Here is an 18,588-nt window from a genome sequence, read left to right on the forward strand (position 1 = left end):
TTGGTTCCATCTGTAAAAGAGGGACAACACTCCTGACCTCAAAGGCTGTGTTGACCTGGCTTGAGAATGTGTGCACAGGGCTCTCCAGCTGTCAGCTCGTGACTAAGCCTGTGGCTGTGCCCCACTCCTAGCTAGGGCTCGCCTGAGTCCAGGGCAGTGCCAACCCCCATCATAAGGTGATTCTAAAGCAGAATATCAACCCCTCCTTCCTCCCCCACTGCAGCTGCAAACATTTTGTTTTGCCATTAGAAATGACTTACTTAAGGGAAGCAGAATTTTACAGGCAGTTTACAGGCTGGTCTTGTTCAGTAGTTTCCAAAAGCCAGGGGAGGGCGGAGGCGGCCAGCAGTCCCCACAAGTTGAGATGTATTGGAAGTGAGAAGTGAGTCCTGTGTGACGGACACTTTCTCCTGCACAGCCGCACGCCCCTGGGTGGGCCCTCGGCACGTTGCGGGCATTAGGGAGAAAGGCAGCGGGAGGCCCTCGCTAGACTCTGATAGATCCAGCTGCCTGAGTCCTGGAACAGCCTGGCCCTGGCTCCGAGGAGAGAAGAGGGGCTGTTGCCGGACCCACAGAAGAAAAGGCAACCCCAGGTCTAAAGAGGCTCTCAGCAGCCCCCTGCCCGAACGCTCTGGGCAGGCAAGGACCCCATTGCACCCTGGGGCCTCGAGGATCACCAGGGAAGAACCTGCACAGTTCGGCAGCCGTGGAGGGAGGGGGTTCTTGCTAAGGCATCCCGCGCACAACGCCGAGAGGCGCAGCTTAGCGGGCGCGCACCGGGCGGGCTCGCAACGTCGGTCGGTGCCCTCATGGCAGCCAGGCTGAGCAGGTCAAGAATGGTGGTGGGGAAGCGGGGTAGGGAGACCTCGGCGGGGGCTGCCTTGGTGCTCCCCTCCTACCCAAGGGGCCCGGTTCCCTTTCTACCCACAGTTTCCTTTCTATCCGCCTCCCTCCTCAGCCCAATGAAGCAGTCGGGGCTCAGCAGTGCTTAGCACGCTCGGACTATGGTTTTAATAGACGTACATGGACAAGTCGATATAGACAGATTTATAATTCTATACAGTCAGTCCAACATACACAGGGACGCTGTAAACAGGGGCGCGGGCCGGAGAGCGGGTGTGCAAAGTGGGCGCAGGGCCCTGGGGCCGCGCCCCTCGCTCTACCGGCTCGACTCTTGCACGGCGGGCGGTGAGGAGGGGGCTGTTCGCCCAGACAGGGGGCCGCCTCCTAGCCCGGGAGCAGAGCAGAAGGCCTGGGCTTGCGGCTAAGCTCGAGGCTGGGGGTGTTCTGAGACGGACCTCCCCCTCCTCCCGCCAGGTCCGCACTGCCCGCTGCCGCTCCGTGGCCTCAATATAGGGCTCCGGGGCGCAGGGCCAGCGGGGCTCTACCAGGCGCGCCGGAGCCTAGTGCGGCTCCACCAAGTGCCGGATCCTGGGCTGGGGCACCGTCACCCCCAATCCAACGCCTGCCCCAACGCGGATCCCGACTTGAGCTAACGCGCTCTCGGCCGGGCCCAGCTTGGAGAGGGCATCTTGGTTTGTACGGGGTCGGGAAATCCCAGGCAAGTCCAGGTCCCACACATCCAGTCCGCAGGCCCGGCCGCTCAGTATGGGTCCAGCACGGCGGGGACGCGGGCTACGAGGGCGTCCTCCCCCGGCCGCTGGGCATCCCGCCGTGGGGGGGGGGGGCCCGCTCGCCTACCGCGCCGCGTCCCCTCCGCGGAGTGGGCCTCCGGGGCCCGTGGGAACACACACACACCACCCGCGCCATCCCGAGGGAAATTGCAACTCATCCATTTTTTTCGCGGCACTTTTCTCCGATGTCTTTTTGCTTTGTTTTTTTTTTTTTTTTCTTTTTGGAGGGCAGAGTGGGATCCGGAAAAGCAAACACAAAACCAACCCGGAGTAGGAAGTGGGAGGAGGGGGCTGCGCAGGCGCGAGGTCCGCAAAGCGGTGAGCCGGGGCTTGCGAGCCGGCGGCCCCGCGTGCGTCCTCCGCGCCCCAGCCCTTCTCTGTGCCGGCAGCCGGCCCGCGTCGTGCAGCGGGGCGGTCAGCTGTTGTACTGGCACGCGTTGAGGCCCGAGGCCGGGCCCTGCAGGCCACCGTAGCCGAACGACGAGTGCTGTTTGGACTTGAGCCTCAGGCTGGCTAGGCTCGAGTTGCACGTGTCCCGGTAGACGGTGTAGGGCGAGGCGGGAGTGCCGTACGGGCAGGCGCCCGGCGACATGGCCGAGTTGAGCGAGGAGCCGGTGAGGTTGTTGATGTTGTTGAGGCCCGAGTTGGGCATGCCAGGCACGGCGCCTGGTCCCATGCTGGACGGCATGGTCATGGAGGAGATGGAGCTGGGTGCCGAGAACATGGACTGCGACGACAGCGGGCTCATAGAGTTGAAGAAGGTGAAGCTTTTGGTGGAGAGCGGCGCTGGCGCCAGGCTCTTGGCGGCCCAGTTGTTGTAGGAGTAGCCGGCGGCGTACACGTCCTCGTAGGGCTGCACCAGGCCGCTGAACTGCGGCACGTAGCCACCCTTGCACAGGTCCAGCTGCTGGTTACGCTCACGCTTCCGCCACTTGGCTCGCCGGTTCTTGAACCAGACCTGGGGGAGGGGACGGGAGAAGGGTCAGGGCTGCTGTGGGCCGGGAGGGTCCCCACCTGGCTCCCCACCGCCTGGAGCCCTCCATCCGCCCGCTGCCCTCCGAACTGTCGTTTCTCTCCTTCTACCGATATTTCCGCTCCTGCATTCCCTCCACAATGGTTCCTTTCCTGTCCCCAGAAAATACTATTTTCTTTTTCCGATCTTTATCCTCTCTCCCAAATTATATCCATTTTCTCCGAATACAGATTCTCGTTTATTTGAACAGATATTCGTTTTCTTTCTTCCTCTCTCAACCAGTTCACCTCTGCCTTCTCCCCCAAACGGGTTCACTCTGCTAAATATTTCAGTCTTTTTATTCTCCCTCAAATACAAAAGGTATTTTTCCTCCCTGAGACATAGGACTTTCCGACTCCCCCAATTCTTCGATCTGTTTCATCGCTCAAATAGTTTGCTATCATCTTTATCGGCAATATTTGATGTTTTCTTTTCGGCTCCAAATGTTTATTTTCGTTTAGTCCATCCCGCTGTCTGAATCTCTTTCTTCTCCCTCAGTCTGTTTTCTTGTTTATCCCCCATTTTTGATCCTTTTGAATCGTCCCCAAATATTAGGCTTTTTCATCCTTTCCAAATATCTGACCTCTACTGTTCCCCTTAAACAGCTGATTCTTTTTCTCAAGTACCTGATCTTTTTGCTTCCTAATTTCTTTCCTGCCGCCTAAATATATGCCAAATATGTTTCTCCACAAATATTTAATTTTTTCTATTCTTACTAGTTTCTTCTAATCTTCCTGCCCTTCCTTTTCTCCCCCCAAATTTGGTGACAACCTCCTAGTCCTTCCCCATCCTTACCTATCTGCCTACCGCATGCTCTCTGCCCTCTCAGATTTTCCTCCAGTTCTGAGTGAAGTTTCCTGAGCTAGTTTGCCAGACCCCTGCTTCTCAGCTTTCCCTAGTCCCCAGCACTGACACTGCCTGATTCCACCCCCACTCACCCCTACCACCATAAACCTGGGCAGGATTAGTGAGTTCAGGATTACTGAGTGCTGTGTCTTCACTCCAAGTCCCACTGGGCTGGCCAGCCTGCCTAGGGAGGGCTGCGGGTTATGGTAAGGAGTCTGTGGGCCAGGTCGGACTTCGGTCGACTTGGGAGGTGCTCCCAATATCTGATTAAATATTTGCGCCCCCAGGGAAGAAATGATTCTGTTGCTACCCTGGCAGGAAAGCCTTGCTTTTACTTGAAACCGAACGGGTGAAAAGAGGGAGAATGCAGGCTGGTCTTGGGTCTGAGATGGCATATCCCAAAAGGGATTGGGAAGGACATTTGGGTCCCAGAGCCACCCCCCACCTCACCAGACAGGAGACCTTCTGGAAAAGGCAGAAGGCAAAGGGTCCTACTGACGGCTGGGGAGGGTGGAGAATATCTTGAGCTTTTAGAGAATCTGCTTGTGAGATGGGACCACTGCTCCAGGAAGTTTTGAGAGCCCCAAACCCAGGCACCTTTCTGGCTTCTCCGATGCAGCCAGGCAGGACCTGCCTTTCCCTTTCGTTTTCGGGGTAAAGCCAGCAGCTCCCGAAGTCCCCAGCGGCAGGGAATCCACTGCCCAGTCTCTGGCCCAGGGTATCCTGTTAACATCCAAGTGGGTCCTGGGCCCCACAGGGCATGGGGGAGTCCCCTGAGGGCACAGGTCTTTGGGCTGGGGCTGCCTTAGTCCGAGGATCAGGTAGGATGACGGTCAGAGGGGTTGGAGGTCCATGGCGGCCTGGAGGCCTGGCAGACGCTAGGTGGGCCAGGGCCTAAGGTGGGGATCGCCGGTGGTGGGAGGGACCAGGTCTGAATGGTGGGAGAGTTAAGGTCTGCTTGTGGGTCTAAGCTTTGGAGGGCTGCAGCAGAGGCGGCCCGGGAGCCCTCTGCGCGGGTGCTCTTAGGCGCACCCCTTGCTCACCCGCACGCGCGGCTCGGTGAGGTTGGTCCACACGGCGATCTCCTCCCTCATGCTCATGTCGGGGTAGCGGTTCCTCTGGAACGTGGCCTCTAGCTCTTGCAACTGCTGGCTTGTGAAGTGCGTACGTTGCCGCCGCTGCTTCTTCTTCTTGGCTGGGTCGTCTGCGCTGCCGCAGCCCGTGCCTCCCGTGCCACTGTCCTCAGGCCCCTTGGATTCCCCGCCGCGCTCCTTCTCTGCAGTAGGCAGGACGTGGAGCAGGTCACCTGGGCTTACGCCCCGTTGCACCCCGTCCCGGCTCCACCGAAGCGCCCGCCAAGCCACCAGCGCGGGCTTCCCTCCTTCCCTCCCTCCAGGGTCCCTGGGAACTGTCCCCACTGGAAAGCGCCCGCCGGGTGCTGGTCGTCAGTAGGCACCTCTAGTCTGGTGTACCGCGGAGAAGAGCCCAAGAATCGGAGCCCTAGCCGCGGGCCTGGGTTCCTGGCTGGGCAGGGCCTGCACCCTTAGCTCGGCTCAGACTGCCCTGCTGCTGATGTTCGGAGCAAATGTATGCTTTGTTTTGTTTGTTTTGCGACCTCTTAGGGGGTCTAAATCTGAGGGGGGTCTCTGCTTTTCTGAACTAGGAGCAGATCTTTCCAGCCTAAACTCCTCCACTTTTTTCTCCTCAGGGATGTGTGGGAGCCCCACTGGGCAGGCACAACACAGCCGGTTCTCGGCCTTGCTTCCAGGCCTCCAGTCCCAAAGCCTAGAAAACCCCACCAACTGCAGCCCAGACAGACAGACTCTGTCTAGGTGACCTCGGGCTTCAGTCTGTCTCTCTTTGAAGCTACACAAAACACACGCAGCCATAGAAACATTGATACATAAAGAAAAAGAATTTAAAAACAAAACACAGAAGCCCAGAAAAGCTCACAGCTCTATGCCTAAAGACACAGAAAGGGCCACAAATTCTCAAAATCAGACAGGAAGAAACACAGAGCAAATGTAAATTAAGAAGCCAGAAAACTCGGTACAAACACACCCCTAACTAAATACAGACCTGTAAGTGTATAAACTCCAGGCTGACAGAAGCATTTATTTCTTTGGGATTTAAAAAAATAATGTACCGTTGTAAATAGATTTTTAACTCCCTCCCAATAAGGCCCTTACAGAGATAATTTTTAAATCCCAGAGAAACACATTATAGTTAGATAATTTAAATTCCCCAAATAACACCACTGTAAATGGATTTTGAGAAAATTCCGGAGAAACGCGCCATTTTGGATTGACTTTTTAAAATCTCCGGAAGAATAATGTTGCATGTAGATATTTTAAATTCCAGAGACCTACACTTAGTATATTAATTATTTCAAAATCGAAAGATAAAGTTAAAATTGTTAATTCATCCTCATAGATTTGGTTCAAAAAATCAATCTATGATTATATATCTCTCTAGGTTTTAAAAATAAAACCAACCAAAGACCGCACTTAAAACTTTTGAAAACAAAAGTATAGTTCAGCGTTGATTGTGTTTTAACCAAGCAAACAGAACCTCTCAGAAAAATCACTTAGGGATGCAAAAGAGAAACAAACAGATTAAGAAAGTGTAAAGAAACACTCAGCTGTGTATTAAGAAATGAACAGAAGAAACGAGCAGAAGAGGCGCCCATGCCGGGGAGCTCTGAGCCCCTCGGGGACCCAGGCGGCTGCGCTGGGCAGCGGATTCGCTACCCTACTGCCCGCGCCGGCCACCCCCGGGCCCAGTTCGCTGCTGGAAAAAAGCTCCAGCTCGTACAAAAAGGCAGCGCGGAGGGAGACGCGCCGGAGCCGGGGCGGGGGCCAGGGCCGGGCAGCTCCGGGCTTCGGCTGCACACGTGGGCCGGATCCCTCGATCGGGGTTCGGGCTGGCCTTGCTGGGAGTCCGGCCGCGCCTCTTGGCCCGCTCGCCCTCACCGTCTTCTGTGTCTTCCTTCTACTTGACCCCCTCTCCCCGTTTACCCTTCCCGCCCGCCCCTTCTCTTTGGCCTCTCTCTTTCATTCTGTCGCCTACTGTCACGGTGTTAGCCTCTCTCTCTGTCTCTCTGAGGGCGTTCTCTCGCCCGTCACCCCCATTCCTTTCTCGGTCTGCTCCTCTCCCTTCGTCCGAGTCGCTTCTTAGTGCCCAGTTGCGCAAATCCAATTTTCCCCCGTTCTATTTACTCCTGATCAAGAGGGGCTGTCAGTCCAACCCTCTAGCTGTAGGCTCATGCATCTGCCAGTCTGTTGGCGCGTGGGGACCGCGTGGAAGTGCCTTCGCGTGTGCGTAAGTTTCCGCGTTCACCGTCAGGTCGAGAACGGGAAAAAGAAAGCTCCTGACGCTTCTGGGGCGGAGAGGGAGCTTGGTTGCACGGCGCGGGCGTCAGGCCCTGCTCCCAGCTCCCCGTGCCCCGCGCCCAAGTAGGCTCCGTGCGCGCCGCGAGGGGAACGGCGCTTACCTGGCAGCTCCGTGTCAGACGACTCGCTGGCGGAGTTCTCGAGCTGCTCGCGGTGGTCGGCGGGCCGGGCCAGGTGGAAGGCGGGCCCCATGTCATGGGGTGGCGGCGGCGGCGGCCGGAGCCCCTCCGGTAGCCGCTCCAGGCTCATGCCCCCCTTGAAGGCGTCCATGGAGGTGGGGACCGCGGCGGGCGCTCCAGGGGCCGGGGCTGGGCGCGCCCCGCCGCCCTGGCTGCGACCTGCGGGGACAAGAGCGCAGCGCCTAAGCAGCTGCCCTCCAGGGCTGCCGGCGCCCGCAGCGACGCCGTACCCGCCCCATGGACCGCCCGGGGCTGCGGGGCCGGGCGGGCAGAGGCGGCGGCAGCTTCTCGCGACCGGGCGCCTGGCTTAGCGCTCTGCGCTGCGCTTCTGCCGCTCGGGCCTCAGCAGCCGGGCCGGCCCCGGCTCCGGCTCCGACTCGCGATCCGGGGCCGGTTTCTAAGGCTCCGGACGGCGCCGGCAGAGTCTGTCTTAAAGCGACAGCGCGCACAGCCAGGTTCCAGCAGTCCCTGCGCCAGGGGTGCTGGGTGGGGTGGGCCTGGGTGGGAGGGGGCTGGGGAGGGAGCGAGCGAGCGAGGGAGCGCGGGCGGAATCCAGCCCCAAGCCGCCCGCGCCGCCGCGCCCTCTCTGCCGCCCTCCCTCCCTCCCTGCCTCGCCCGCGCCCTCCCCCTCCGCAGCCACCTTCCCGCCGCCTCCCCGCCCCCCGCGGCCTCGCCGCGCCTCTCCCTCCTTCCCCGGTGACACACCGAGTTCTCCCTCGGCCTCACAAAAGAAACGCATCTGGCCTGCAAGTCCCGGGCGGCTCGTGCCCACCTCAGGCCCCAAATGACTTGTTTCGCCTAGAATCAACTCCCGTCTCGGCCGCCTCGAAGTCCCCAGCGCTGGCGAGAACAGCCCAGGATGAGTGAATGTTTGCCGAGCAGGATCGCACGGAGCGGGCGCCTTCGAGCCAGCGCCGGGGCGGGGGCAGAGCCCGGGGCCCGTTCCGGCAGCTCCCAGCGGTGTCCTCGTCGAGGGGCCGCCTGCCCCTCCTTCTCCAGCCTCTTCTCCCGGGAACTCAGCCCGGCTGAGTGACAGCAGCCTGCGCTCTAATGGGCCCCCGGATGCTGCCTCCTAATTAGCTTGGACCTTCTCCCCTAAGGCTGCTTCTCAGGCCTCCCTCTCTGCACCGCAGTCAATTTTCCGGGATTGGGATAGAAATGATGGCTTCTAATCAGACGAAACGTTTCTGCTGGCTCTAGGCGTTTGGAGAATGCAGAGGGAAGACCCCAGAATCCCAGCCAGGCCCCACAGCCTCTTCTACCTCTCCCCTTGTTTTACACCTTACGCTTTGGCCAAATGGGCCAGGCCTGGCCTTGGCAGGCATGGGGTTGGCCTTGGCAGCCTTTGCCCTCCTTCAGGGTAGCTTTGTCCCAGCCTGGGGCCTGCATCCTGGCTTCCCAGGGCTTCAGGCACAGGCCTGGTAGGCCAGGTGACTGCTGTCTTCCAACCCTGGGCCAGCAGCCCAGGAAGCCCTCAGTCTTCCAGCTTCTCTCCCACACAGTGGTAGCTGAGTTGCAGCTCCAATGGGCCTTCACTGGGCACAGGCAAAGACATTACTCTCCCACTCCCAAGAGTGATTCCCTCCTCAAGTCCTTGCACGTAGGTGAAGTTTGTCGAAGGATTTTGCTCAACAATTGTTACCTGGCCCCAAGACCTCAGCGTCTTGAGCAAACAGGCCACAGCTGGGGCGGCAAGGCGCCGCCCTGACCTGCTTCTCTGGCCATAGGCGGACCCCAGACTGCCCTCTGCCCCTCACCTGTGACCAGCTCCACCAGACACAGCAACCCAAGGGAGCAGCGCCAGGGAGATTGTCGGTCTGGGAAAGAAGCAGGGAGGTGTCCAGTGTCCTCACCCCAAAACCCAGTGCCTCCTCAACTCCTGGGTGGGTGGCACTGACTGCGCAGGTGTCGGCGTCTGGGGCACTCTGCAGGTTCTGCCTTTGAGTCCTCGCCTTACCCCTTCCCATCACAGGGAGACACCCACGGTCAGCTGAGCTCCTCGTGAGGGCGGCTGGGGCCAGGGGCAGGCACACAGGCTGGAACCAGACCTGCCTTCCATTCCCTCCATGTTAGTCCAAAGCACCCCTGCCCCCATCCCCCACTCTGGGCCATGGAGAGACAGCACAGCTCCTTAGGGCCTGGCCCTTTCTCACTGTGCGTCTGTGACCATAGAATGCAGGGTCTGAGGCCAGAGGGATGACACTTCCCAGGAGTTTGGGTTGGGGAGGCTCAGTGACTTCTGCCTTCTTCCACGCTGAGATCTCCCTCCATGAAATGAGTCTTGGTCATGGGCAGAGGAACATGGGGAAGCACAGTTGCCCAGCATTTGCCCTCAGCCCCACCTTTACCACGTTTCTTGGAGTCTCCAGTAGAAGATCCCTCCTTTCAAGGAGATATTCAGGTGCTGCAGCATGCTGGGGAGTGTCCCTTCACACACCATTCTCCTTTTAGCTGTCTTATCCCATAGAACAGCCTGAGTGCAGACAGCATGGGGGCACGCGCGCACACGCACATCCTATACATCCATGCGGAGATGCTGTGCACACACATGTACTCACTGCACTATGGAAGCGCTGAGTTTAGGCATATGTGTGCTACTTGGCATGAACGCCGGCTGGCATGGGATAGGAGGTGTGTTCTAACCCCGCCACATGTCAGGCCAAGGTGGGAAGCACCGTGCGTCTCTGGGCAGAGACTTAGAAATGAATGATCTGTCTGTGGGCATCCAGAGGAGGTTGGGACTCATAGCCCCCTCACTTCCCAGAGGGACCAAAGTGACTCTTTGGGCCATCCCCCAGTGGGAACTGTTTTGTGAGCAGCACTCACTGCTTAGTCTGAGGGGCTGTATCCTCACTGTTAGTGCATTTAATGCAGTTATTGAGCACCTGCTGTGTGCCCCTCTGGGCCCAAACTTCTGGCAGGGCTCCAGGCAGGCACAATAGTCCCTTTATTTGGTGATCTTGATGCCTGCTGTGTAGATGGAAAAGCCCTCAGACTGTTTCAGGTGAAGCCCCGTATCCTCAGGGGACCTGAGACCCAAAGAGGGGCTGGGGCTAGTGGGGCCTGCTGGCAGAGTCTGTTCTGCTGGGCCTGGGCAGCACGGAGTGATCAAGGAGTGAGGAGGCAATTGATTGTGAGGAGGCTGTGGCCTGATCTTGGGCATTGGCTGGGGAAGGGACCTGGACACGCTCTCTGTTCTTCCCCAGCTACTCTCTCTCACTGGTCATTGTCCCAGTCAAGATAGGGGCTTCTTGCACACTCAGGGACATGTCACACACACAGGACAGAAAACAGCACTCTTTCAGGAGTAAGCAGAGGCTCTGTGTTCCCCCAGCTGTGCTGGGTGACCTATGTTTGCCTCAAGGTAAAGACTTGATCTGCCTTGAGCCTCAGTTCCCACGTCCAACACCGGACTCTGCCTGCTGCTTCAGTGTCCAGCTCACTTGCTGATGGGACAGGAAGAGAGGAGGGAAGGGGGCTTGGTGGAGCTGGAACCATGTGCCCTGTTCCCCACCCCTCCCTGACCACACAAAGCCAGCAATGATTCTGTGATGTTCAAGAATTTTGGAGTTTAGGGTCCTGGCTGGGCTGAGCAGAAGAACCTGGGCTGTTGTGGGGTTGAAGTAGTCACCACGAGGACCCTTCCTGAAGCCTAGCTCACTAAAAACAGCCTGTGCCCAAGAATGGTTTAGTAATGTAATTTGGGCAGGGTGGTTGGAAGGCTTTTATGGGTGGGGGCCATCCTTCTACCCACCCATGGGGGCACCCTGCTCTAATCCTTGCTCCCAGAATCAAGGTATTTTAGGAAAAAGGAAGGAATGTGCCATGACCTGCCACCAGGGCTATCCATGACTCTCTGGGACATTCCAGCCCTAAGCCTCTTAGTCTGTGGAGAAGTTCAAACTTGAAAACCCAGTTTTGGGAGTGCAGGTTTGGACCACCTACCTCTTTCTGCCTGATCTAATACCCCCTCCCCAATAAAAGCTCCTGTTTCTTTGAATACAGCAACTACTGGGTAAGTGGGGAGGAGGGTGCTCAGGTAGGGGCTGGAAAGACCTCACTGGCTCCTTTAGGCTTCCTGGGACCCCAGTCTGAGGCTTCCTGCCAATTGGGGATCCCCAGCCTGTCCTGGGGACAGCCAGGATGTATTTGGGCAGGACTGCCGCCAGTGAAGCACAGATGGGAGTATGGAACTCAGGACTCTGTGCTGTGGGCCCCTCAGTCAGCGGCTGGTAGGACCCATGGCTCTCCCCAGCCCATCTCTCACCTAAGTCCATGGATGCTGTCTGGTTCCTGAGAATGGCTGAGCTGGGGGGAAGAAGACTAGGAAGGGCGTAGCAGCTGGTCGCACAACTGGGGAGCAGGGGCAACTTATGGATGCACCATAGCCTCCTCTTCCCAGCGGTTGCTTTCATGGGAGAAGAGCACCCTGAGCCTGTCTGGAGGCCTCTGCATCCTAGAGTCCAGACAGCCTGGTCTCCACGCCCCAGCCCACCTCTTTTCCTTTCCCTGGAAGAGAGGTGGGAGGCCCAAAGCAGCCCCAGGAAAGGGTACGGGGACAGCAGGTCTTCTGTGCTGCCCCTGCTGCCTGTAGCTTTTGCCCTGACTACCCTAGACCTGAACCCTAGACCTGAATCCTCCCCTAGTGGACAGCAACCTGGGATTTCCTCCCTCTGACCCTGGTGGCTTTCAGAGGTCACAGGGATATCAAGAGAATACACAAGCCTTAGTTTTTCAGAAAAGTGAACTAAATATTTGTAGATTCAGGGAATTCCTAAATCGGAAAAGTTTGGGACCCGGATTCCAGCCTGGGGTTCCCATTACTGCGATACCAGCTTTGGGGCCCTTTGCTGCGGGAGAATAGGCTCCAATTTACGAAGCTGGTCAATTTCAGAAATCCGAGACCCGGTTCTTGAGAAGCGGCTGCAGTGCTCTGGGACCCTGCGTCAACAACCAAACCCGGGAGAAGCCGCGGGAATGTCTTTATTGGACGTTACGAAGGAAATTTGGGGTTTCTCTCCTGGGAAGAAAAAGCCCGACCTGTGCCGGCGAGGGCAGGCCGCCATGGGCTGGGGGCACCTCCGAGCGCTGCGACGGGACGTCTGGGTCCGGGGCGAAGAGAGCCAGGGCGCGGACCGACGTCTCCTGCTTTTCTGCGGCATTGCTGCCCGAACGAACGAACGAACGAATGAAGCGGTTTCGTTTAGGAAAAATACCCTCTTGAAGCGAAGCCACGGCCGAAGTCCCGGGCCACGCAGAGGGGCCAGCACTTCCATGGGTGGTGGGGCACTCTATCGCTGGACGCAGCGGGGAGCAGCGGACGGCCCTCTCTCCTGCCCACTTCTCCTGGGGTTGGGGATGGGGGCCCTGCGTCCCGCAACGCCGCGAGGGGCTGCCACCGGCTTCCCAGGTTGTGCCCTTCGCGGGGCCGTGGCCCATGCCCCCGAGGCTGCTACCCTCTTGGGGTGTCCGGAGCTAAAGCAGAGGGTTGATCCCACCAGTTAGGTGGGGTAGCACCCGGTGACGGCGGCTATGATTGTGCCCTGGGTGCAGGAACGAGCTCCTCGCGCTGCCTCGAAGGCTCCTGACCTTCCGCGCCTTGCGCTGTCAGGCGCTGCCGGCTGGACCCACACACGCCAGAAGCAAACTGCTCAGGACTCGGCCGCCACCTCCCTGCGCCCCTCCAACGCGGAGACCCTGCGCCCCTAGCCCAGCGTCTCTTACCCCACCTGGGCAGCGCTGTGTCTGCGGCTCGTTGGCTCCGGGCTCGCCCGCCGCGGACTCTGGCTCAGGTTTCGGCTCCGGCTGTGGGACCCGGATCCAGCTCTGGCTCTGGCACTGCACGGTTCTTCGACCCCTGCTGGTTCGCTACATCCCAGCGCGCGAGGCCGGGGCGGCCTCGGCTCGGCCCGCTCCTCCAGCCGCCGCCGCCCGTCGCCCGCGGGGAAGGCGGGGACACCGGCCGGGAGGCGGGAAGCGGGGGAGGGGAAGCTAGGCGCTCGCCGGGACCTGAGGGGAGAGGGGCGGCGCGCAGTCCCGCCGGCTAGGGGTCCCGGCCTCCCTCGGGGCGCAGGCTGGGGTCCGCGTGGCTGGCGGCCGGGTGTCGAGGCCCGGGAGCTCGCCCTGGGACCTCCGTGGAGGCGCCCGCCCGCATGCGGACCAAGCCGCAGCGGGTCCCAGCCTGGCCCTGGCGCACTTTCTCTCCCTGGGCCCAGTTTCCCACCTGACTTGTGAGGGGCTGGCCCTACTTCCGTTTAGACAGGGGCTGGTGGTCGAATCGAGGGTTTTGAGATTGGACCTTTCTTCTTTCTGCTCAGCCTGTGGGAGGGAAGCTGGTCTTGCGTGTTGGCAGGGAGAGTCCGCTGCCCAGAGCGTGGCAGCCAGGGAGGTTTGAGGACAGACCCCAGGGTTTCTGTGTTTGGGAGTAGGGGGTGCTAGGGAGGGGCAACCGCCCGACCTGCCCTGTTTGGGGGATTGCCTCCTTCTCTCTCCTCAGGGGCTGGGCTGGTGAGGAAAGGGCAGACCAACCCCTTAGGACAGACACTTCTGGGGCCCCTTGGCCAACCCCTATGCCTGCACATCCCCCAGCGGCCATCCTGCTCCGGGCCTGCGAACGGTGACGCCTCCACCTCCGTGGCCCCGCAGGCCTGTTCCTGGCTGGCTGCCACTGGGAGATGGGCTGGACGCAAGGGAACTGGGAGCCTGCCCTTTGCTCACCCTCAGGCCACAGGGCTCCCCAGCGTTGCCCCGTGGCCAGATAACCCTGTGCGCGAAGCCTCATGGGGGAAACCAGTTGGCTGAACCTACTCCTGGTACCCCGAAGTGCCCAGCCTGAGCCTGCTTGCTGCTGGGATTCTGGGATGGGATCACAGGGCAGGTCGAGCTGTGGCCTGACCCTCTCAGGGACGGCCGCGGACGGCCACGGGCTCCAGAGCGACCGTTTCGGGCGCAAGGTGCCGGGAGATGGCAGCGCGGCAGCCGGGCCTGAATGTTTCATGAGGTGCAGTCAGCAGCGGCGCCTCCCTGCCTGGTTCTTGCCGACAACTGCTGCGGGAGAGGCCGCGACCCGCGCCACCTCGGCGTCCTGCTAGTCCGTGCCTCCAGGGCGGCTTGGCCTGGGAACGCAGAGGCCCACGACGCCCTCCCCAACCTCCGAAGTGGGAAGTTAGCCCGACCCAAGCTCACAGAGGCCTCGGCATTCAGGCCTTGCCAGGTGGCCCCTGAACCCTGTCGTGCTGTTCCGGGGACTCCATACCCTCCTCTCAACCCTCAACAGCAGGAATCCCTCTCCAGTGGTGTGTGCCGGGCTCTGTGCACCCGGGGTTGAGTCCCCGATGCCGGCACTAGCGGACCCTGGACGTGGAGAAAGTGCAGTCTGCCGACTTGGACCCTGTGCTGTGGGCATTTTAGCCCCCTACGTCCACTCCCCCCCATTGACTGCTGAATGTGTAAAATGGCTTGTTGGAGGGTCCAGCCCTAGAACTGCTAAGCCGAGAAGCTTCCAATCTTGTCTCTGGAACCTTCCACTCCAAGCACCAGGGGCATCTTTGGGCATAAATGCAACCGCTGGACCTTACTATGCAGGGCTGCACAGGCACTCCTGGGGTGGCTTTTACTCTGGCGTCTGTAGCAGGAAATCACACCTTCCCTCCTCCCTGCATGCCCCGTCCCTGCATGCTAGCAATTTTCCGAGTTTTGTTCTCATCTCTTACGAGATTTTCTGCATGCTCTTGTCCCCAGGCAGGGCCTATGGTGCCAAAAAATGCTGCCTCTGGCACCTGATGGCCTGAGCCTGAATCTTGTCAGTGGCTTTTACTAGTTGTGTGACTTTGGCAAATAACATAACCTCTCCTAGCCTCAGCTTCCCCATCTGTGAAATGTGAGAAAAAGAATTCCTGCTTCTTGGGAAATGGATGAGATAATGAAGGTGAGAGGCTTGGTCCTGAGTCCTGTGGACAGAGGGGCTGAATGCTAACGGTGATAGATGCCAGGTTGTTCTTTAAGAGAGTTTGCTCTTGTTTTTGTTTCTTTCTTTCTCCACGGTGGTCATGTTGGTTGAGTCTAGGAGGAACAGATCCCTTTTCTGATTTAGTTTATCTGCCCTCATCCCCTGCTTAGGTGCTAGGAAGTTTGGTCCAGGATAGCTGGCCAGGCTGGTGGGTGGGGCACACCAGGGCCTGGAAGTCAGGAAGTTCTTAGTGAAACTTGGGGGGTACAAAACACGCTTTTTATAATCTTATTTTCCCTTCTCTAAAAAGATTTTTTTTTTCAATTTCCCTTTAGTTTTGACATCTTGGGGAGCATATATCCCCACTGGCACAGTGGAATCGGGAATCAGAGAGAGAAGAGATTTGGGGCAGGATTCACCAGGAAGAGAAGCAGTAGTCACTGTTCCTGAATATCACTTTACTTTTCAGCTTCCAGGTGCCCCATCAAAGAAGGTCAGCAGAATTGGCTGAATTTTCTTTGTGTTTCAGTCCAAACTACTGTGCTTCCTCTAATATAAATTTTTCTCCCTAGTGCAAAACGCTTTGATGAATTTGTTACATGGGTTCATGCTGAACATAATGAGCAAATGTCTGCAGCCACTATTATACAGAGGACCATAACAATTCTTCAGGCAGTGTTTTTTTTTTTTTTTTCCCAAATCTTAATACCAAGTAAAACTAGGGGGAGTATTCTTTTCCTTCATAGCTCTTATTGCAACAGTATTGAAATTAAATATTTGTGTAATGATAGATTAAAACCTGTTGCCCCTACCAGTTGTAAGCTTCTTGAGAACAGGGCTGAGCGTCTCTTGGCAACAACTATAGGACCCTCCCCAGAGTGGGCAAGGGATTTAGTTATGCTGATTGACTGGGTACAGCTTACATGCCCACTCCTGCACCAATCACTTTGTGGGGGAAGAGTGGCTCAGGCCTTTGCTTGGCCAGGGTCAGAGGCTGCACCCCAGAGTCACCATGCTCCTCCAAGAGTCCTGGCATCTATTTGGAACAAGTTCTCTGAGTTGGTGGAGGGAAAGGGTTGGTTTCCAAAGAAGACTCTGCCCTGTGAAATTTCTCAGGGGGCTGCTGATGGTATGGGTAGCAAGTCCAGTCCAATGTGATGGGGAAGGATTGGCTCTGTTGGGAGAGTCTGAAGTCCATCAGGATTGTTCCTGCACTCATCTGTGGGGAGAGGTGAAGCACTGCCAGAAAGTCGGAGGGGAAGCTCGGAGTCTTGATTACCTGTAGGAATGGATCCACAGAGTAAGGAAGGGAATGTATTTGTACTCCCTTTTTTATCTGTGAGAGGGAGGAAGTTTGAGGCTTTAAAAGTAGGGAGGACCCCCTAGGATCAGGTAAGATATTAATGTATTTGAGCATTATTCTATTGCACTGTGCAAGTATTGGTAGTGAAAGCAAAATGAGAAGCTATTTGGGCATCTGAAGTATTGTTTTCATTGTAGTCCTCTCAGCATCTGCATGGAATACTGGACAGAACCCTGTCCTGAGACCCTCCTAGAATGACCTCTCAGGTCGAAAAAAATGTAGAGAGCACCTGTTTTGTGCCTGTGATTGCAGAGAGACAGAGATAGGTGGCTCCTGTTCATTTGGGTTGAGTCAAGGAGGCAGACACAGAAATCCATTACATAGTGGGAGCACAGTGTTGGAGAGAAATCTGCAGCCTGCTGTTGAAGTGTCTTGAGTGACACACAGAGGAGTTGGCTGTAACAGTTTTTCTACCACCTGGGGACCCCTCCCCAGGAAAATATAATGTGCAAAGGATCTGAAGTGAGATAAACTGTGGTATGCTTGATAATAAAGGAAGACAGTGTGGCTTCATAATAGCACTGGAACAGATGAGAAGGCAGGGCAACAGATAGGGGAAGAGGAAGTTGGAGAATCAAGTGGGAACCAGATCCCACAGGGCTCCATAATCTTTGATAGGAGGGTGGGATGTTATCCTGAAAGCAAAGAGGAGCAGATGAAGGGTTTGAACAGTGAGAGACCTGGCCAGATGTGTATCTTAAAAGCCCACTCTGCCTGGAGAGAGGAGGATGGATTTGAGGTGAGATGGAAGCATATTATTGCAACATCATTTGCTGAGCTGCCCAGCTTCTCTATCTATCCCTTCATTTCTCCATCAATCCATCAGCCTTTGTCCACTCATCTGCCATGAATGCAGGAGGCCACAGCTTGGCATGGGAAATGTGAAGGTGAGACATTATGGCCCCTGCCTTTCTGGAGCTGCCCCTCGAAGACCTCAGTTTACCCATCTGTAGGCCTAGTGAGTCTCATGATCACAAGCTCTGCAGCCAGTGCCTTGGTCTCCCTCCAGATGTCTCCCTCCTGCACAGGACACAGAGTGCTCAGGGCCTGAAGGGGCACAGCCACTATCACAGATAGACAATTCGGGGAGCCAGTACAGTAAACAACCCTGTCGGAAGCTTTTAAAGTAATTGCCCCTGCCCGCACTGGCTGACTGGCTGATGGCAGCCTATTAGCCCTGAGTTGGAAATTCTGAATTGTTTCATGATAATTGAACACAGGATTGGAGGCTGGGAGGGAGTGGCCCATGAAATATTTATGTTTCCTCAGTGTTGTGGGCTGCTACCCTTTAGCCTGGGAACCCTGGAAGTACACGGCTGGTGGCTTCACAGTGACTGCCATTGTTCCTGGGGGTCCTTGGGTCACCTCCCTGTGGGGAGATAGGAGTGCATTTTGTGCAGTTGTAAGGGTGGTTGGGGGCCAGCACTGCTATAGCCTCATTCCATGCTGTGCACCCTGGCACTCCAGTCTCACTCTAGTACCAGAGAGGGAACAGAACCTGGGGACTTGAGATGCTCTATGTTTATGCCTGGCCCCAATTCTCCCTGTACTCAAGGCTCCCAGGAGTCAGCCTGGGTGCGAGCGTCAGTTCTGCCCCCTTAGCATTGTGAGCCTTGTTTTCTTAGGCATTCAATGAGGGATGCAGAGTTCTTGCCTCGCAGGGTTGTGAGGGACAGAGATGCCCATATGCGGAGGGCCTGGCCCTCAGCCACAGCTCACGAGACCATCCCAAGCAGCCCTTGGTAGATCTTAGGGTCAGGCCAGGGCTGGCTATGGGAGCCCCTACGGGATCCCCGGGGCTTTGTGGTCTCTTTTCCTCGGCAGATGCTTTGTAGTAGTCTGTGTTTTTCCCTTCTCTGCAAATCCTAAATAAATATTCATGCTAGGAGGGTCTGTGCCAGCCTGGCAGGCATTTCTGGTGGGTGGGATGCCCTAGAGTCTTGGTAAGGAACCCCATATGCCCACCAGCCCAGGCCTTTGCTCATTAGATTGAGGCTCCGCCATGGCAGAGGAAACTGGTGGGTGGTTCCTGCCTGGCTGCCTGACCTCGGAAGCTGCTCAGGGGCAGCAGGAGAAGGACCCTTGCTGTCTGAGCTCTTGGCTTGCCAGCCTACCAGACAGCCCAGTGAGGGGCCCACTTTTCTTACCTTGGAAGGTGGTATTTATTCATCTTGCAGATGAGGAAAATGGAGGCCATACTTCAGTCGTTCATTC

The 18,588-nt window shown here is 57.4% G+C and overlaps 1 protein-coding gene across 7 annotated transcripts; it reads right to left on the minus strand.

Annotated features, from left to right (window-relative positions):
* Window positions 1-985: 985 nt before the first annotated feature.
* Window positions 986-12,974, minus strand: PITX1 (paired like homeodomain 1). Of its 7 annotated transcripts, none has more exons than XR_012414083.1 (5): window positions 12,788-12,974; window positions 7,769-12,227; window positions 6,986-7,222; window positions 4,090-4,768; window positions 986-2,592 (listed from the first exon to the last, which is right to left on the minus strand). XR_012414083.1 is itself a non-coding variant. In XM_045394248.2 (5 exons), exons 2-5 carry the CDS (start codon window positions 7,800-7,802, stop codon window positions 2,050-2,052), a joined length of 1,047 nt encoding a protein of 348 aa, XP_045250183.1. In that variant the 5' UTR covers window positions 7,803-12,227; window positions 12,793-12,974; the 3' UTR covers window positions 986-2,049. The 7 variants fall into 7 exon arrangements, 6 of the variants coding, with proteins under 6 accessions (XP_045250183.1, XP_045250184.1, XP_045250182.1 ...); XM_045394248.2 differs by having other exon boundaries at window positions 4,536-4,768; window positions 12,793-12,974; XM_045394249.2 differs by having other exon boundaries at window positions 4,536-4,768; window positions 7,836-12,227.
* Between the last annotated feature and the right edge of the window lie 5,614 nt (window positions 12,975-18,588).

This window comes from Macaca fascicularis, chromosome 6, assembly GCF_037993035.2.
Source record: "Macaca fascicularis isolate 582-1 chromosome 6, T2T-MFA8v1.1".
Lineage (NCBI taxonomy): Eukaryota > Metazoa > Chordata > Mammalia > Primates > Cercopithecidae > Macaca > Macaca fascicularis.

Bases quoted from the DNA above. Each gene is read 5' to 3' on its own strand.
- PITX1 (XM_045394248.2), bottom strand. From the start codon at position 7,802: ATGCGTTTCTTTTGTGAGGCCGAGGGAGAACTCG. The intron at 7,223-7,768 runs GTGTGTCACCGG...TTGTCCCCGCAG, and splicing joins TGAGGCCGAGGGAGAACTCG to GTCGCAGCCAGGGCGGCGGG. The intron at 2,593-4,535 runs GTGAGCAAGGGG...CCCCTCCCCCAG, and splicing joins TCACCGAGCCGCGCGTGCGG to GTCTGGTTCAAGAACCGGCG.